Source organism: Leptopilina heterotoma, unplaced genomic scaffold (assembly GCF_015476425.1).
Source record: "Leptopilina heterotoma isolate Lh14 unplaced genomic scaffold, ASM1547642v1 Lhet_106, whole genome shotgun sequence".
Lineage (NCBI taxonomy): Eukaryota > Metazoa > Arthropoda > Insecta > Hymenoptera > Figitidae > Leptopilina > Leptopilina heterotoma.
In genome coordinates, this window is record NW_025110823.1 from 562,206 (window position 1) to 583,005 (window position 20,800).

At 27.3% G+C, this 20,800-nt stretch overlaps 1 protein-coding gene across 6 annotated transcripts in view; it reads left to right on the forward strand.

The window, feature by feature from the left end:
* Positions 1-20,800, forward strand: part of LOC122502184 — a 149,424-nt gene that overhangs the window by 41,146 nt on the left and 87,478 nt on the right. For all 6 annotated transcript variants that reach the window (XM_043612132.1, XM_043612154.1, XM_043612140.1 and 3 more), the window contains exon 2: positions 7,821-8,089. In XM_043612132.1, the coding sequence (XP_043468067.1) occupies positions 7,821-8,089 (269 nt within the window). The remainder of the gene's footprint in view (positions 1-7,820; positions 8,090-20,800) is intronic.

Below are 20,800 nucleotides of genomic sequence, written 5' to 3' on the forward strand. Positions count from 1 at the left end.
TGCAAATTACTTAACAAAATTTTTAAATAATCTAGTTAAAAATCGTAATTAACAAATTATAGGGATTTTTTCCCTAAAGATATTTAAAATTATCTAAAAAATTTTTTTATAAATAAATTAACTTTGGAAATTTAAATGTAAAAATGATGCAAATTATTTTTTTTCAAAGAAGAATAGAATTTTGTTAACAAATTGTGATAAGAAATAGTAATTTTATAAAAAATTTTCTTCATTTTCAAAAAGAAACTTATAATTTTGTAAACAGAATTGTAATTGAGAAACAGAAAATTTAATCTTTATTTTTAAACAATTTTCTAATTTTTATCAAAATTATGGAATTTTAGAAATTTTAGGAAAAGAAACATTAGAAATTATAACTTTTTATAAAAACTTTTTTCAGAAAACAGATATAATTAGAAATCGCCTTTTTAGACAAAAAGGTGTAGAAAATACTTTTTTTTTAAATAGTGTTCGCCTACCCTAATAATTGTTAGTATTCGCATCCGAAAAATATATTGAATACATTGAAATGTTGATAATTAAAGGAAAGAAATGTTTAATAGAATTTATAAGTATTATTTTTTCTGAAATAAATAAAGTACCCGATTCTGCGTAACCGGAATGGCAAGAGTATCAAAAAATGTAAAAAATGCGGAATTTTTTTTTAAGTTTATTGAATTATCATTTTATAGGAGACTGAATTTACCAAAAGAAATAAAAATTCTAAAGATTTAATTAAAAAACACTATTTTAATCATAAAAAACATACTAAATATTTAAACTTCAAAATTTAAGTGTCTTTAATCAATTTATTTTTGTCAAACAAAAGTGGCAAATAAAATTCAGTTCACTAATTGAATAATATTGTAAAAAAAATTGTTCGATGTTAGAATTTAAACTTTTTATCAATACCAAGTTTGAGAATTTCATTAAATTTATATATAGGAATTTACAAAATAATAGAGAATTCTTGAAAAAATTACATGTATTTACCATTTTTAACATCAGTTGAATAGATCCACGTCTTGATCATTTTTCTTCAATTTGTAAAAAAATTTCTTTGCATCAAGTGGTTATCACACATATGGGAATACTCATAACCAAAATTTCTATCAAAACTAATTACTATAGAAAAACAAAAGACGACACTTTCTGTTCACGGAATAGCAAATTATTATTATGTATTTATAATTATTATTTTTAACTGAAATGTTTTGACATTTTTTTTTTTAATAAAAATATTAATTTATGAATGTTTAAAGTAGGTTATTATTATTAAACAATGTATGCTGGTGCGTTATGTTTTTTGTCAAGATAATTTTTGTTATTCATGGTTGTGTCCTCGAGTGCAGTTTTTGTTGCTGCCGTTTGGACAAATGTTATATTACCCTTTTATTTTGTTCAGCGTTATTACTTATCGCTGCATACTCAAATGTATATATTATTGTTGAATAAAAAAGTATTTGAAAAAAAAAAAAAAAACATAGTGGTTAGGGCGTTACTTTCGTTGTCCGTAGTTCGTAGGTCGTAGGTTCAAGTCTCGATTGCGTAAGATTTTATTTATTTCGTAGGTTTGCGTTTATTCCGATTTTTCTGTATTGAATAGTTATAAGTATGCAATTTAATGATTATAAATAATTTAATTAACAAATATTTAATTTAAAAAATGTTTTTTATATATAAATGGATATGTATTAATCCTCACATATATACTAACATTATTTATGAATTCGCTATTGGTCACGATTAAATTAAAACAAGTTGTTCATTTCATGATCATTAAGCTTCCTCAATATAATATATACCAATTGTTTAATTAGGGTTCCGTACACCTACGGTGTATCGGCGGAACCCTATTGGTGAGACTCTGTTGTCCGTAGCCAAATCGTGTCCCCCCCCCTAGCGGCTAAACTATTTGACCTAAAGAGCTCAAATTTGGTCCAGATATGTATTTTCACTCGTAGATTACAGGAAAAATATAGCGAATGTAATTGGACGTGATGGGCATAGCGTTGTCAAGGAAATAACAAGATTTTTGGCCAAAAATGCATAAAAAGTGACCATTCCCCCCCCCCTTAACTTCTAAACTATTCGACATGGAGGGCTGAAATTTTGCATGCTGGTGTATTTTTACTCAAATATTACAGGAAAAATATAGAGAACTTGATATGTAATGATGGCCATAGCGTTGTCAAGGAAAAACTAAAAAATTTAAAAAAAAAAATTTGTTTTCCCTAACTTTTACATTATTTGACCTAATGAGCTGGAAATTGGTATCCTGGTGTATTATTACAGTCTGACGACAAAAAATTTATTTAAGAAACTTTTTTAAAAAAAAATTTTTTTTAATTTTTTTAAAAAAAAAAAAAAAATTTTTTAATTTTTTTTAGTTTAAACACGTGGCATTAAATATTTTAAGGAAGAGTGAAATTTTAAGAGAATAAATGAGAGATTGTTTTCTGACTTTAATTTCTTAACTAAAACTAAAAAAAAATTGGACAAGTGCGAGTTGTACTCGCACTGCAATGGCGGGTTCCGTACACAAATATTAAAACAATACTTGCAACATTTATCGGTAATTTGTAGAATTAAAATAAACCATTAAAAAAATATATTAAAGTCATTTAATAAAAAAGAATAACTAAAAGAAATTAAAGTATTGTATATCTAATATTATAAACAATAATAAGCAGAGGAACTATAATTTTGAAAATTTTGTTCCTCTGCTTATTATTGTTTACAATATTAGATATATACAATACTTTAATTTTTTTTAGTTATTCTTTTTTATTAAATGATTTTAATATATTTTTTTAATGGTTTATTTTAATTCTACAAATTACCGATAAATGTTGCAAGTATTGTTTTAATATTTGTGTACGGAACCCGCCATTGCAGTGCGAGTACAACTCGCATTTGTTTTTTATTTCAGAATAATTATTTTAAAGTGTTAAGATAAATTGTCAAAAAATACAAAATTTCAATTTTTTGTGAAGATTTAAAATATTTATTAATTCTATAAATTTTGATAAAATATATACTTTATATACATGAATCGATTCGTTTTTATGTCAGGAATGCAATTTTGACAAGAATTAATAAAAATTTTAATATAGAAAAAAGTTATTTCAAAAAATCCAAAAATTAATTTTTTCAAAAATTAAAAAATTGTTGAAAAAAAAATTTTTTTTAGATATTTTTGAAAATCCTTTTGTCTGATTTTTGGTATTCGTGACCGTAATATACCTACAAAATTTTATCAAAATCCGTCAAGACGTGTAAGAGAAAATTTGTCCACAAGAATCGGTGACATACACACACACACATACACACACACACACACACACACACATACATCCGGAGATTTGTTCCTCTCAACGAATTATGTATACTACACTTGAAAATTTGTAAAAATAATTGGTTCTAAAAAATTCGGAAATCGACATCACTATAAGGCTTCCTTTATGAGGAAGCAAAATCATTAAATAATAATGCCATTTATTAATAATTAAAGTTATTATAAAAATTAGTTAAAAATGATCTCAAATATGCTATGAGCGAGAGGAAAGAATTCTGTAAGTAAGGGTCAAGCAGTATTTAATAAGGTTCTAGGAACACCTGCTTTCCTCCTTTTACCATCTAAATTTGTCGCTAACCAGGGGTTTGCAGGAGGTAATCAGAGTTAACTTGCAATGCAAATAAACTCTGCTTTCATCCTATTACATCCTTAGGCCAGTCGGTGAGTACAAAAAGTCCACATAAGTGCAACCTGAAAAGTCGAAGCAGTTTCTTGTAGTTTGAGGGCCCCAAATAAGAGCTTCATAGTTTGCACCACATTTTCAGTTGCGAAAAATGGTGTAAACAATCGCCAAAGTTCGAAAAACATGGTTTTTCGATGACTGTTGCTTCCGGTTAAATTTTAGGGGAAAAAGTTGTGATTGAAAGTTATAGAGCTTGGAATTAGCTTTCAAATGATTGGTCGCAAGTTAAAAAAGCTTAATTAGTTTAGTTGCAAATGAATTTAAACCATTAAAAATAGCACTTTTTTAATTGTTTAATAACTTTGTTAATAATTATCGAATTTGTTTCTAACTTCCCAGAAATATTCCCCTTGCAAGGCTGAATAAACCCCAAAAAAAATCAACTTTATCGGGTAAATAGTTTATGCATAATTCCATTTGTTAACTAAAAACATGTAATTTTTCAACGGAATTTCCCCACTTTTGGACCTGCGAATTTCGTTTTTTTTCTTGGAGAGTACAGTTAAGGAGTCTAACTTTAATTCCGTTTAAATGGGAAATTGATTTTTTTTATTTAAGTGCATAATAATAGACGTTAAAAAAGGGTATGTTTTTTTGACATAAACAAATGGAATAACTCGGCCAATTTTCACTTTATCGATTTCGTGTAAAGGGCATTTAATTTCATTTGTTTTCACAAAACTTTTCCAAAAAAAATCAGATCTAACTTCAAGAGGTGGAGAGTTAACTTTTAAAAAAAAAAAATTCCCGACAAGTTAATTATTAATGTTTTTTATTGAAATTCGCACCACTTACAGTTTGATACATGTATTTTATGTAAAAAAATTAAACATAAGGTTTTGTGTATTTATTTTTAATTTATGACAAGTAAAAGTAAATGTATCCATTTTTCAACCTCTGAACGGCGGAGTGGGGGTACTCGGAGGAGCGTGATTCTCGCCACCACAACTGAATTCAGCCGTTCAAATTTGCAAAAATGGTCATAACTTCGTTAATTATTTACCGATTTTTATCTTCCTTTTTTTAATTTAATGTATTTTTTTACGCTGAATCCAAAAATAATTTTATATGTTTTCAAAATACAATATTTTTAATAATGAAAAAGAAAATTTTTTTTAACAACAAATTTTTAATTATTATTTATCATATTTGCCAAAAAATTCTTTTCGTACATATAATTCCATTGAATTTAAAATAATATTATGTCATAAAAAAATTAAAATTATTTACTTATAAGTATGTAGCATTGTTGTATTGATAGTTGAACAGGCGTGCTTATGTGAACCTGATGCTACAAGCTTATATATAATTAATTTTAATTTTTTTATGTCATAATATTATTTTAAATTCAATGGAATTATATGTACGAAAAGAATTTTTTGTCAAATATGATAAATAATAATTAAAAATTTATTGTTAAAAAATTTTTCATTTTTATTATTAAAAATATTGTAAGTTGAAAACATATAAAATCATTTTTGGATTCAGCGTAAAAAATACATCAAATTAAAAAAAGAAAGATAAAAATCGGTAAATAATTAACGAACTTATGACCATTTTTGCAAATTTGAACAGCTGAATTCAGTTGTGGCGGCGAGAATCACGCTCCTCCGAGTACCCCCACTCCGCCGTTCAGAGGTTGAAAAATGGATACATTTACTTTTACTTGTCATAAATTAAAAATAAATACACAAAACCTTATGTTTAATTTTTTTACATAAAATACATGTATCAAACTGTAAGTGGTGCGAATTTCAATAAAAAACATTAATAATTAACTTGTCGGGAATTTTTTTTTTAAAAAAGTTAACTCTCCACCTCTTGAAGTTAGATCGGATTTTTTTTTGAAAAAGTTTTGTGAAAACAAATGAAATCAAATGCCCTTTACACGAAATCGATAAAGTGAAAATTGACCGAGTTATTCCATTTGTTTATGTCAAAAAAACATACCCTTTTTTAAGGTCTATTATTATGCACTTAAATAAAAAAAATCAATTTCCCATTTAAATGGAATTAAAGTTAGACTCCTTAACTGTACTCTCCAAGAAAAAAAAACGAAATTCGCAGGTCCAAAAGTGGGGAAATTCCGTTGAAAAATTACATGTTTTTAGTTAACAAATGGAATTATGCATAAACTATTTACATGATCAAGTTGATTTTTTTGGGATTTATTCAGCCTCGCAAGGGGAATATTTCTGGAAAGTTAGAAACAAATTCGATAATTATTAACAAAGTTATTAAACAATTAAAAAAGTGCTATTTTTAATGGTTTAAATTCATTTGAAACTAAACTAATTAAGCTTTTTTATCTTGCGACCAATCATTTGAAAGCTATTTCCAAGCTCTATAACTTTCAATCACAACTTTTTCCCCTAAAATTTAACCGGAAGCAACAGTCATCGAAAAACCATGTTTTTCGAACTTTGGCGATTGTTTACACCATTTTTCGCAAACGGAAATGTGGTGCAAACTATGGGGCTCTTTTTTGGGGCCCTCAAACTACAAGAAACTGCTTCGACTTTTCAGGTTGCACTTATGTGCACTTTTTGCACTCACCGACTGGCCTACCTTACAAACTCTCAGTTTTAAGGAGGTAAGCAGGTCTAAAAGTTCGACTCGGGAATCAATTCCCAGTGAGAAATTGCCAATAGACTTTAATCGGTCCAATATCGGTCCAATATTGGTTGCCGTGCTGGGCGCCGATTGACTCCCAATATTGGACCAATATGGGCTGATGCTTGGGATGTAACGGCATCGCCAATCATCGGTTGTCAATATTGGTCCAATATTGGCCGAATATTGGCAACCAAGAGAAAAAAATTTTTTTAAATAAATTTTTTTTAATTAAATAATAATAATAATAAAAAATTAATGTTTATAATTTTTGTTTAATATATTTATTTGTTTAATTATTTATTTTTAATAATTCATGTAAATAATAAATAATTTATTATTTATAAATTATAATTATTTAAAAATGCAGCAGCTATTAGGAAATAGCATTCTGCAAAAAATTCTATCATTGAAAAATCAATGATAGGCGAGAGAAATCCGCGTCTTTAAATAGATTCGCAGATGATAGACAAGAGATATCCGCGTCATTAAACGGATTCGCAGATATACTCTGGTCTCGCGACGAATCTCTCGATACTTATATACACTGGAGTCGCCGTGTCAGTTGCGAGAACGGTTACAGCGTCCCTCTTGCGGCAGAGATAAGAATTGTCACGTAAACTGCGGGTATAATAAGGCGGTCGGTAAAGCGATTTAGCAGTTTACGTGACAATTCTTATCTCCGCCGCAAGAGGGACGCTGTAACCGTTCTCGCAACTGACACGGCGACTCCAGTGTATATAAGTATCGAGAGATTCGTCGCGAGACCAGAGTATATCTGCGAATCCGTTTAATGACGCGGATATCTCTTGTCTATCATCTGCGAATCTATTTAAAGACGCGGATTTCTCTCGCCTATCATTGATTTTTCAATGATAGAATTTTTTGCAGAATGCTATTTCCTAATAGTTGCTGCATTTTTAAATAATTATAATTTATAAATAATAAATTATTTATTATTTACATGAATTATTAAAAATAAATAATTAAACAAATAAATATATTAAACAAAAATTATAAACATTAATTTTTTATTATTATTATTATTTAATTAAAAAAAATTTATTTAAAAAAATTTTTTTCTCTTGGTTGCCAATATTCGGCCAATATTGGACCAATATTGACAACCGATGATTGGCGATGCCGTTACATCCCAAGCATCAGCCCATATTGGTCCAATATTGGGAGCCTTTATTGGACCGATGATCGGTCTCTTGGCTCCCAATATTGGACCGATATTGGACCGGTGAGAAATTTCTCACTGGGTTACGTTCTTGAGGTAATTATTTTAACCACAAAAATAAGTAAATCGATGTTTTTATCAATGCAAACTATAAAACTACCTTAAAAAAGATTAACATATGTTACATTTTATTTTTCTTGTATTGTACTAAATTTTATTTTTTGTGCTTTTTATAATTTCTTTTTTATATATTTAATAAATAGCATTTGAGAATGTTAATGGAAAATGTATCATCTATAAATCCGATGGGACTGAAATGACTGAGAACGAATGGTCTGTTGGAATGTATATACCAATTATTGATAACTGGACGGAAACATCTTTATTGGCATCACGGACGAAAAATATTAAATCTATAGAAGTTAATTTAAATACCATTCGTTCTAATTACTTCAACATTGGCTTGGATCCTGTTTATAATTTATTGACAATAAATTTGACTGATGAATTTGCAAATTACGAAGTATATGAGGTAATATTTAAAAATACTTTTGCCATGTACCAAAATAAATTATTTTGTATTTTTATAAATATTGAAAAAATTTATGCATTAATCTTATAGGTTACTATCGCCTCTTCTTCGTTGCTTTTTATAATCTTTTAAATTTTTAGCAGTTACCATATCTTTTATTATGCTACTAGAAATTTGCATTTTTATTTTTGGGGAAGTTTATCGATCAAAACTTTAACGTTTGACCTTTTTTGGAATCTTCTTAACAGCAGTTATGTTGTATACCTTTACCAATTGTTTGCCAACAAACTTTTCGCAATTTAAAAATATTATTTTCTTTACCAGAAGTTGCAGTTAGTAGTGTAACCCAAAAGTGCTCCCTTAAATAATTTTCCTTCTAATTATTGCTCTGTTATTAAAATTGATTAGTTTAAGCTGAAAACGAAAATCATCTATGGAAGGAATTAAAAGAAAACTAAATTTTCCTTAAGTTTTTGTAGGTTAACCCTAGAAGAAGTAAATGGGGTGTCTGGACACCCCAAGCAAAATTCAAGGTATTCCCCTGCCTTACCCAATAATTTTTTTACGCTCAAAACTCGTTGATAATTTAGTTTGAACCTCTATCTTTTGACACCTGTAGTGCCGCCAAAGCCCAAAAGTTTTGCTCTAGGAAGAGCTCTATCTCCTGTTAAAATACTCTATCTCCTGTTAACTGGGTGTCCAGACACCACAGTTACTTCCTAACGTTAGAAAAATTATCAATATAAGTAAATTCAAATTTAAAAAAAATCGTTTTCAATCAGTTAACATCATCTGATAAAGTATAAATTGATAGGTTATACATGAAAAAGTTGTATTTTATAAAAAAGAAACATTTTGATACAAAAATTCTATTTTTATGAAAAATAGACATTCTGTATTTGTAACAACTTATGAAATTTGAGTTAAGATTAATTAAAAATTTCTGTGCTCTCTCTACAGTCAGAGATTAAATTCTAATGCAAAAAAAATGTGGTAAATGACAGTCAAATTTAAATTATAAATTTTATATTGTTAATAATATTTTAACATATATTAGAGGTATTTAAAATAGTTAATTAAAATTTTGATTAAATAATGAGTCATTCCATTATATTTCGACTAAAGTCGTTGCCGACTAATTTTAAAAAATTGTAATATTTTGCAGGAATGATTTTAAAGATATTAGGATCACCGAACAAAAAGAATTTTTTAAATATTTTTTATATTTATTGTAAAATAAGCATCTAAAGTATATGAAGTCGTAAAAACTGACACTTTTTCATCTATTAGAAAATATTAAAGAAAACACATCATTTACTATAAAAACGTAAAAAAATTATTAGAATTTATTAAGAATGAATTATTTTATTATTATAAATTGATAGAAACAATTATTAATAAGAAATATTAAATAAAAAGTAATTTTAAAGTTTACATGGAAAATAACCTATTTTTGCAAATTTAATTCACTAAATATGAGAAAGAGAAATCATTAAATTGGATAAAACCTTATGAAATATAAAGTACCTGTGATTAACTTTTAGTTTTTCTTATCACTTTCTTTCTGTTTTCTTCACAAATATTAAAAAATAAGCAATTAAAATTGGCACTTTGCTTATTTTCACGATTTTTAAATGTAAATAACTTTTGCCTAGAAAAATGAAAAATTACGAAAATTGGGCAATAATTAATTCATCACTAGATACACTTACTGGAAAAAGATTTTCTTTGGTCCCGAAGCTATTTCTCGAATTAATTAACTTTAAACTTTTTACTATTTTTATCAGGTTAATACATGTGATTTCTTTAAAACTGAAGTTGGTTCAAAACAATTAAACAAGAAGAGCTAACTTCGTCCTTTAAAAAACACATGTATTAACCTGATAAAAATAGTCAAAAGTTTGAAGTTAATTAATTCGAGAAATAGCTTCGGGACCAAAGAAAATCTTTTTCCAGTGAGTGTATCTAGTGATCAAATAATTATTGCCCAATTTTCATAATTTTTCATTTTTCTGGGCAGAAGTTATTTACATTTGAAAATCGTGAAAATAAGCAAAGTGCCAATTTTAATTGCTTATTTTTTAATATTTGTGAAGAAAACAGGAAGAAAGTGATAAGAAAAACTAAAAGTTAATCACAGGTACTTTATATTTCATAAGGTTTTATCCAATTTAATGATTTCTCTTTCTCATATTTAGTGAATGAAATTTGCAAAAATAGGTTATTTTCCATGTAAACTTTAAAATTATTTTTTATTTAATATTTCTTATTAATAATTGTTTCTATCAATTTATAATAATAAAATAATTCATTCTTAATAAATTCTAATAATTTTTTTACGTTTTTATAGTAAATTATGTGTTTTCTTTAATATTTTCTATTAGATGAAAAAGTGTCAGTTTTTACGACTTCATATACTTTAGATGCTTATTTTACAATAAATATAAAAAATATTTTAAAAATTCTTTTTGTTCGGTGATCCTAATATCTTTAAAATCATTCCTGCAAAATATTACAATTTTTTAAAATTAGTCGGCAACGACTTTAGTCGAAATATAATGGAATGACTCTAATAATTTACTTACAGAATCACTTCATAAGTTATAAATTTTAATGTTAATATATTCAGATATATATATTAAGTTTGTAAAATTTTAAATTTATAACACCATTTTTAGTACCTAAATATTAATTGTTAAAGTCCATTTTATAGTTCATTTTTCTGATTTTCACTATTCGCCAGTTGTCTTAAATTCCTTTCACTTCAGATGTTCAAATAATTATGTTTTTTTTAAGTAATACAAAAACTAATTTTTTTCCTAAAAGTGTATCTATTTAACTTTAAAAACCTAAAAAAGTTTTCAAATTAGTCAAATTTTTAAGAAACTACAGCGTTTTTTGTGAAAAAAGTCAATTTCGCAATTTTTTGGTGTTTTTTTTTGTTTTTACAGTTTTTTTCAAAATTTCTTTAATTTATCAAAATATGAATAATATTTATTTATTTGAACATTTGAACATAAACGGGTTTCAGACGAACCCTTTCGTACAAAAGTACTTAATTGTAAATTATATAACAAAAGACCTTAACAACTATATGAAGGTAAGTTATGAGAACGCTAGGCGGAACTATAATGTTAATGGTAGTAGTATAACAATTTTTGCAATGCAGTTGTAAATCTATTCAATGAAGTGTCGAAGAACTCAACTGAATCACTTACAGTATTTGCTTCCCTACTCAACCTTATCATCAATGAATTATTTACATAGTTCGTATTATGATGTTCAATTCTAAACAATGAGCGATATCTAGATGGTCTGAAAGGTACACTTAAATTTATTAGTGACAAGAGTGTTGGACAATTTACAAAAGCATTCAATATTTTGAACATAAAAATAAGGTCTGCATACAGAAATCGAGTTACAATCTTAGGCATTTTTAGACGCTCACGCAAGTTATCATAATTATGTTCATGAAAATTGAATGGTATATATAACTGTCTCGCCGCGAAACGAAGAAAACGATTTTGAACACGCTCCAGTCTAATAAGTAAATACGCATAATAAGGTACCCAAATAACTGATGCATACTGTAGTGTACTTAATACAAAAGTAAAGAATAGTACTTTTAGAGTACGTTCATTTCGAAATAACGAGGCATTTCTCATAACAAAGCCCAGAGATCTAAGAGCTCTACTAATGGTTTCCGAGATGTGAGAATTAAATGATAAGGAACTATCGAGTATAACACCCAAATCACAAACCTGAGTCACCCTTTCAATTTCATCCTGCCCAATTGTATACAAATAGTAAAGAGTACGTTTACTCTTGGAAAAAGAAATGACCGAGCATTTTTTAATGTTAAAAGACATGTTATTTTGAAAACACCAAATTATTAGGTTATTCAAATCAGATTGCAAATCAATATTATCCTGATCATTTCGAATAACTTTGAATAATTTCAAATCATCTGCATACAAAAGGAAAAAAATATGTTTGAAAATTGATTTAATGTCATTTACATACAATATAAATAAAAGAGGACCCAAATTTGATCCCTGGGGAACTCCTGATGTAGATAAGAAAGGTGCAGAGTAATTATTATTGAATCGTACAGATTGATATCTATTTTCTAAATAACTTTTAATAAATTTTGTTAAATTACCAGAAAAACCCAGAGCTTCAAGCTTTTTCACAAGAGTATCATGGTCCACCCTATCAAATGTCTTAGTCCAGTCTGTGTATATTACATCAATTTGTGCACCCTTCCCCATATTCAATAGTAAAAAATTAGTGAAAACACCTAAATTAGTTGTCGTAGACTTACATTTTACAAATCCATGTTGCTCTTCAATGACAATATTAAAAACAGAAGCATAAATTAAATCAAATAATAAGCTTTCAAAGATTTTTGCAATGCAATTAAGGAACGTAATAGGCCTATAATTTCTAATATTTTCATTATTATTACTTTTATAAACAGGGATCACAATTCCTTTTATCCATTCATAAGGGAAAACAGAGCAAGAAATAGATTTGTTAAACAATATGTACAGAGGTTCTAAAAAAGCATTTGAGCAAGTACGTAGAAGGAGAGGTGACACATTATCAGGCCCAGCTGATTTGTGTATGTCTAATTTATTTAATTTTTCAAGAATGTCTTCCTTATTAATATACATATTTTGAAGATAGATAGTAGAGTTTGAATTAGTATTATAATTAGGAGGTGACATAGTAGGAGGCGTATAAACAGATTCAAAATATTTTGCAAACAAATCACTGATATCACAATCATTATCACAAATTTCATCATCGAGATACATTATGTTAGGATATCGTGGTTTTTTGCGCACAGAATTAACATGTTTCCAAAAAAATTTAGTATTGTTTATGACTGAATTTTCAGTATTACGTAAATAAGATTGATAACATTCTCTAGATAAAAGTTTACATTGTGCCCTTAGTTTAGAGAAAATTAAATAATTATTGTTCGTACTGGATGATTTGTAATTATAATGTGCTAATAAATTAATAAATTAATTTTTTCGATTTTTGGAAGACGTATATAAAAGGTAAAAGAAAAACACTCTTTTACTTTTTTATAAAATAGACGACGTTTCGGTGGTCAGGTTCGCCACCATCATCAGGTCACTTTAATAGAAAAATTTTTTTAAAAAAATTAATACAACAAAATTTTGAAAATTTAAATTTAAACAAAAAATAAAAAACAATTTTTACCTAGTTAAAGTCAATAAATAAACATCACGTCAATAAATTAAAAACATAAATAAACGCAATACAACAAAAAAATAAAATATTTAAATTTACAAATCACAAACATATTAAAACGAGTGATTAGTCAAACTGACTGAGCCGGTGACAATTTTCGCGTTATATACAGTCGATGGGGTCAATGACCCGCAATCGAAATATTATGAATTATAACCATTATTTCAATTTATTAAGCAAAGGAAAATAGGAATTACTAAGAAACTGTATATCTTCCTTCTTGTTAATAGTAAAATTATTGCATTTAATATAAATCATCTCAGAAATTAATCGTTTTTTATAAGAAGTTTCATAATCTAAAATTTCTGCATCGTCAAAATTAAAAGAATGATTATATTCAGTTTGATGTTTGTTCACAACGGATTCGAGGTTTTTGTTTTTATGCTCGCTAATTCTTTTTTTCAAAGTACGCTTTGATTCACCAATATATGTTGCAGGGCAACTATTACAATTAAATTTATAAACAATATTATTCCGATCCCACTTTTTTGTCAAGTCCTTTCCTAATTTTATTACAGAGCTTAAGCTTTTTTCCACAATAGGAATAGAAAGTAAATTATATTTTTTTAAAATATTAGATAATTGATAATAAATATCATTGAAAGGAATACAGATTTTAGGTAGTTGTTGATAAATACTAACGACATTGTTAGTTTGTTTTTTATCTATTGTTTTATGAATTAATGTATGTTTTCGTTTTTTAATATTTTTTTGTATAAATTCTAAAGGGTAATCGTTGTTTTGCAAAATTTTAAAGATTCGTTTAATGTTTTCATTATGAAAGGACTTGTGAGACAATAAAATTGCTCTATCATATAAATTGTAAACAATGTTTTTCTTTTGTTGAATTGGATGACGTGAAAAATAATTTATCAATCTATTAGAAGAAATGGATTTTTGATACCAATTAGTGATGAGTTGATTGTTATTTTTTATTAATGTCATATCTAGGAAATTAATTTTATTATCCATTTCTAGTTCATGAGTAAATTTTAAATTAATATTAAACGAATTAAAAGTGTCAATGAAAAGTTCGACTTGATCTTTATGGACGCACAAAAGTGTGTCGTCCACATATCTATAATAAAATAGAGGAACACAATTGAAATTGTTTTTAAGCAAATTCAAACAATCAGTTTCCACGTCATCCATTACAATATCCGCAAAAAATGGAGATATCGGTGACCCCATCGGAGTACCGTAAATTTGTTTATAAATTCTTTCATCAAAAACAAAATAAGTATTATCAAATAAAAATTCAGTACAATTAATAATGTCAACAAAAGGAATTTTACATTTATTATGAATAATATTGTTTCTTCTATCAAGGCTTTGTATAACTAAATCGCATGGAATATTAGTGAAAAGTGAACTAACATCAAGAGAAAGTAAAACAAAATCTTGTGGTACAGTAATATTCTTCAATTTTTCTTTTAACTCAAAGCTATTGTTTACATGAGATTTTGGTAAAGGAATTACAGTTTTTAACTCTTCGTATATGATTTTGGCCAAAAAATGAGTTGGACTATTTATTAGCGAAATAATAGGACGAAGAGGTGCATTATCTTTATGAATTTTTGGCAAACCATAAAATTTTGCCAAAGAGGTATTAGTCATAGTTAACTGATTATTATGATATTTTCGTTTAAGAAATTCATTGTCATTTAAATTTTTTAAAATTTTATAAGTTCTTGATTGTAATTTGGAATAAAACTCCTTTCGTTGAAATTTCTTTATAAGTGCGTCGATCGGAAAGTAAGTCATGGGCTTTGGAAATGTAGTCTGATTTTTTCATACAAACTGAAACATTTCCTTTGTCTGAATTAGTAAAAAATATGTCAGGATTTTCTTTCAAGAAACTTTTTGCAGAATTTAACTTAATGGCAAAACTTCTGTCTTCAAATGTGATGTTGTTTTTTTTGGACAGATTTGACATTACACTATTACTAACTTTTTGTCTAATCTCATTTTTGACTTCAGAACTAATATCTAAACTCGAAATAGTACATTCTAAATTTTTTATAATATTGATAGATTCTTGTTTCGAAACATGTTTAGAATTCTGTTTCGTACAACTGTAATTTTGGCCCAAAGAAATAACATCACAAACTTCTTGAGGAATGACAGTATTAGTTAAATTAATTAACCAATTTTGTTTTTTTGAGTTAATATTATGAACAGAGTTTTTCTTATTAAGTAATGAATTAAATTTTTTAATTAGTTTGTGGTTACAAAGTGAGTGAATAGATGAAAATTTTTTCTCAGAAAACAGGAAAAAATTATTTAATACTTCTGAGTCAATGTGACATTGTGAGATTTTGTTTTCAAAAAATTGCAACTTTTTAGTCAAGAAATTGAGATGAAAATGAATATCTCTAATCTCATGACCAAGTAAAGTGCGTGAATAATAAAGATTAAATTTATGAAAGCTTTTTTTACATGAATTACTATGAAATGAAATATGATTAGATCGATTACTTATATGAAGAAGATGTTGCGGAATGAGTCCATTGCTCCTGCACCTTAGCAAAAAATGTCGTTTTGATGATGTTTCAGCCAGCTGACGTTTAAAATGTGACCATTTTTTAAGAAGAAGAACCGTGTTTCTTCCATATTTCTCTCCAACGAATTTGAAGAAACATCTTCGAGGAAATGTTGAAGATGTTGCGTCCATTTTTAATCCAGGACGATATTAATTAAATATTTAGTAAATTCTTCCACAGTTATTTAATAAATTAATTTTTTCGATTTTTGGAAGACGTATATAAAAGGTAAAAGAAAAACACTCTTTTACTTTTTTATAAAATAGACGACGTTTCGGTGGTCAGGTTCGCCACCATCATCAGGTCACTTTAATAGAAAAATTTTTTTAAAAAAATTAATACAACAAAATTTTGAAAATTTAAATTTAAACAAAAAATAAAAAACAATTTTTACCTAGTTAAAGTCAATAAATAAACATCACGTCAATAAATTAAAAACATAAATAAACGCAATACAACAAAAAAATAAAATATTTAAATTTACAAATCACAAACATATTAAAACGAGTGATTAGTCAAACTGACTAAGCCGGTGACAATTTTCGCGTTATATACAGTCGATGGGGTCAATGACCCGCAATCGAAATATTATGAATTATAACCATTATTTCAATTTATTAAGCAAAGGAAAATAGGAATTACTAAGAAACTGTATATCTTCCTTCTTGTTAATAGTAAAATTATTGCATTTAATATAAATCATCTCAGAAATTAATCGTTTTTTATAAGAAGTTTCATAATCTAAAATTTCTGCATCGTCAAAATTAAAAGAATGATTATATTCAGTTTGATGTTTGTTCACAACATTAAAAAAACATTAAACGAATCTTTAAAATTTTGCAAAACAACGATTACCCTTTAGAATTTATACAAAAAAATATTAAAAAACGAAAACATACATTAATTCATAAAACAATAGATAAAAAACAAACTAACAATGTCGTTAGTATTTATCAACAACTACCTAAAATCTGTATTCCTTTCAATGATATTTATTATCAATTATCTAATATTTTAAAAAAATATAATTTACTTTCTATTCCTATTGTGGAAAAAAGCTTAAGCTCTGTAATAAAATTAGGAAAGGACTTGACAAAAAAGTGGGATCGGAATAATATTGTTTATAAATTTAATTGTAATAGTTGCCCTGCAACATATATTGGTGAATCAAAGCGTACTTTGAAAAAAAGAATTAGCGAGCATAAAAACAAAAACCTCGAATCCGTTGTGAACAAACATCAAACTGAATATAATCATTCTTTTAATTTTGACGATGCAGAAATTTTAGATTATGAAACTTCTTATAAAAAACGATTAATTTCTGAGATGATTTATATTAAATGCAATAATTTTACTATTAACAAGAAGGAAGATATACAGTTTCTTAGTAATTCCTATTTTCCTTTGCTTAATAAATTGAAATAATGGTTATAATTCATAATATTTCGATTGCGGGTCATTGACCCCATCGACTGTATATAACGCGAAAATTGTCACCGGCTCAGTCAGTTTGACTAATCACTCGTTTTAATATGTTTGTGATTTGTAAATTTAAATATTTTATTTTTTTGTTGTATTGCGTTTATTTATGTTTTTAATTTATTGACGTGATGTTTATTTATTGACTTTAACTAGGTAAAAATTGTTTTTTATTTTTTGTTTAAATTTAAATTTTCAAAATTTTGTTGTATTAATTTTTTTAAAAAAATTTTTCTATTAAAGTGACCTGATGATGGTGGCGAACCTGACCACCGAAACGTCGTCTATTTTATAAAAAAGTAAAAGAGTGTTTTTCTTTTACCTTTTATATACGTCTTCCAAAAATCGAAAAAATTAATTTATTAAATAACTGTGGAAGAATTTACTAAATATTTATAATGTGCTAACTTTTTTGCCAAAACTAGTTTTTTTAATTCAGTAGTAAACCAGTGTGGATATTGAAAGGAGTACAATGGCTTAAGAGGAACGTATAAATTTAATGCTGTATACAAGTGTTCATAAAAAATCGTTATCGCAGAATCAATGTCTGACACATCAAGTACCAAATTCCAATTTATACCATTTAAATAGCAACTGATTGCGTCAAAGTCTGCATTTCTAATGTCATAATTATTTATAACAGGGTGGTCAAGGTTACATCTATTATCAATATTATTTTTTTAGCCATTACATGTAATTGTAAAGGTGGATGATAATCATCAATAGGTAAAACAAAATCATTAGAGAGACTTAAAGCATAATCAATCGAATTACAAAACACCAAATCTAGAATAGAATTATGAACATTAGTAAACTCATTTATTTGCATCAGATTAGCGACATCACATGTGTCAGAAATAATCGACGATATTACTTCATGCTGCATGACAGAAGTATTTTTAGGCAAACAAGGAGGACCGTTTTTACTATTATTCCACTTTAAAAAAGGTAAATTAAAATCTCCAAGGATGGAAATATTCGCATTAGGATAAGAGAATACTATATTTTCAATAATTGAACACATGTCAAAATATATATTAGTTGAAGAATTCGGAGGTAAGGGAAGTGTTCCGGTTGTGGGCACCCTTTTGTTTTTGCCTCATAACATTTGTCCATGTGCATATTATTCAAATATATGTGTACGAATTTAAAGCTAGAGGTCTAAGGTGACTGTCAGTGAAGGAATTAAATTGATTCCTTTAAATAAAAAAGTTTTATTAGAAATTTAGTGAAATGGGAATTTTTTGACAAAAAAAATTTTGTACCCGGTTGTGGGCACCCTTGAAAAATCCGCTAAAAATGGAAAACTATTAAACGAAACCAACACAAATAAAGAAGAAATGAAAGTTTCTTTATTTTAAGAGAATTTGCCGGGATAAAGAACAAAAATGATGACACGTTTTCACACTATGCTCATCGCTAACAAAAGCATAATGCTTGCATGTGAAGTAGCTAGTACGCATACCATAACGCACTTCTAATGCACTGAACGACTATATTCATCGCATTTAATGGAGTTTGCGGCTGTCACTTTCCTTGGCAGAAAGTTTAGATAGATGAGACAGTAGTCCTCATCATTGTCAGATGGTAGAGCCTCCTTAACATAAAGGTGCCCACAACCGGGAATGACAGTCATTTTTTAAAAAGACCAACACATTTTGTGATGCAGGATTTTGGTTAAACACGAAGGTAAATCACAAAATATAATGACAACACTGCAAAAAAAAAATTAAACCCTTTTTTTCTGAACGAATCTACACCCATATGTTGCTCTTCGAAAACAATACAAAATTACTTTTTTATTTATTTAATGCAAATTTTCTTTATTATGCTCACAGCTATTACACAAATGCATATATTTGTTTCGTTATCAATACGAAAAGTCCGTATTGTCAACGAACACGACTTGCAATACTTAGTTCAGTAAAGTCTGCTTGCCGTCGAAGTTTACGTAGGGGTGCCCACAACCGGAGGGTGCCCACAACCGGCGCACTTCCCCTACATAAAAACAACCCAAAATATAGAGAGTCGAATTTTTTTATGAATTTTATAAAGATATGTTCAATAGTAATAGAATTAGTAATTATAAGAGAACATTTTAGAAAATGTTTTGATGTAATCAAAACACCTCCCCCCCTCTTACCCGTATTTGTTGATTCACATCTATCTGACCGGAAAACATCGTAATTATTGAATCCAAGTTCTTGGGAGTTAATTCCAGGATGTAGCCATGTTTCGGAGAAAATTATGATATTAAAGGGAGAGAGGGGAATGTTTTGACGCAAAGCATCAATCTTAGTGCGAAGACCTCTCACATTTTGATAGTAGACGTTGAATATGACAGAATTATTAGTGTGTGTAGGAGAGGTGTCAGCTTCGTATTCACGGTAAAATACCTCATTAGTTATCAATCGTCCTTGTGAGGGTTCGTTAGAATAGTTAAAGTAGTTTTCATCAACCTCCGATTTTTCACTATGACAGGATTCCCAGACCGAAACACTATTTTCAAATTCTCTTCCCCATCCAATTGACGTAATATTATTCTATTCCTTACTAAAAAACCAATCAAAGCCTTAGAGGGTATCAGTAAATTCACATACTCATTCTAGGGTTAATTGCTTTAATTTGACTTAAAACTATCCCATGATTAAAATTCTTTGTTTGAAATGTTTGTACATTCACTGCAAACAGTATTTATCAAATTTTACTTCAAGAAAACATATTTCTTTTAAAAAACAAAAAAATGATTTTTAGGGGAGATTGGGGAATTGTGGGCAACCTCCATTATTTAATAATAGTTATAAGTTTGATCATCCAATTTTTTATTTTCTTTTGTTCGTCCACAAGAAATTTTTCATAAAGATTTCGTTATATTTTCAAAATAGGTATTTTATTTTTTTTTTTTGTCTTTTTTCTACTTTAGCTGTTCTCGACTTTGTCTTTGTACTTTTTGTTTTAGTGCCCTTACTTTTTTAATCTTTTGACTCGACATGTTATTCCTACAAATGACGAAAAATTGTTTTTTAAAGAACACATTAAAAAAACTTCATTGGGTTCAAATCATGTGAATTTTCCAGCATCAAAAGATTAAAAAAGTAAGGGCACTAAAACAAAAAGTACAAAGACAAAGTCGAGAACAGCTGATTTAAAAAAAAGCCAACAAAAAGAAAAAATAAAAATCTTTATTTCTTCCCATTTTTATTAAATTAAAATTAATTAAATAAATTAAATTTTAATTAATTAAAATTTTATTAATTTTATTAAATTTTTCTTTTAAAAAGAAAAGAAAAAATGGACCTAAAGATGAGAAAAGTAAAAATTTATTTTTTCAAAATTTATGTCAAAATAAAAAAAATTTTTTAAATAGACTGTGCTATTCGAAAGCCTATGAAAAAATTTAAAA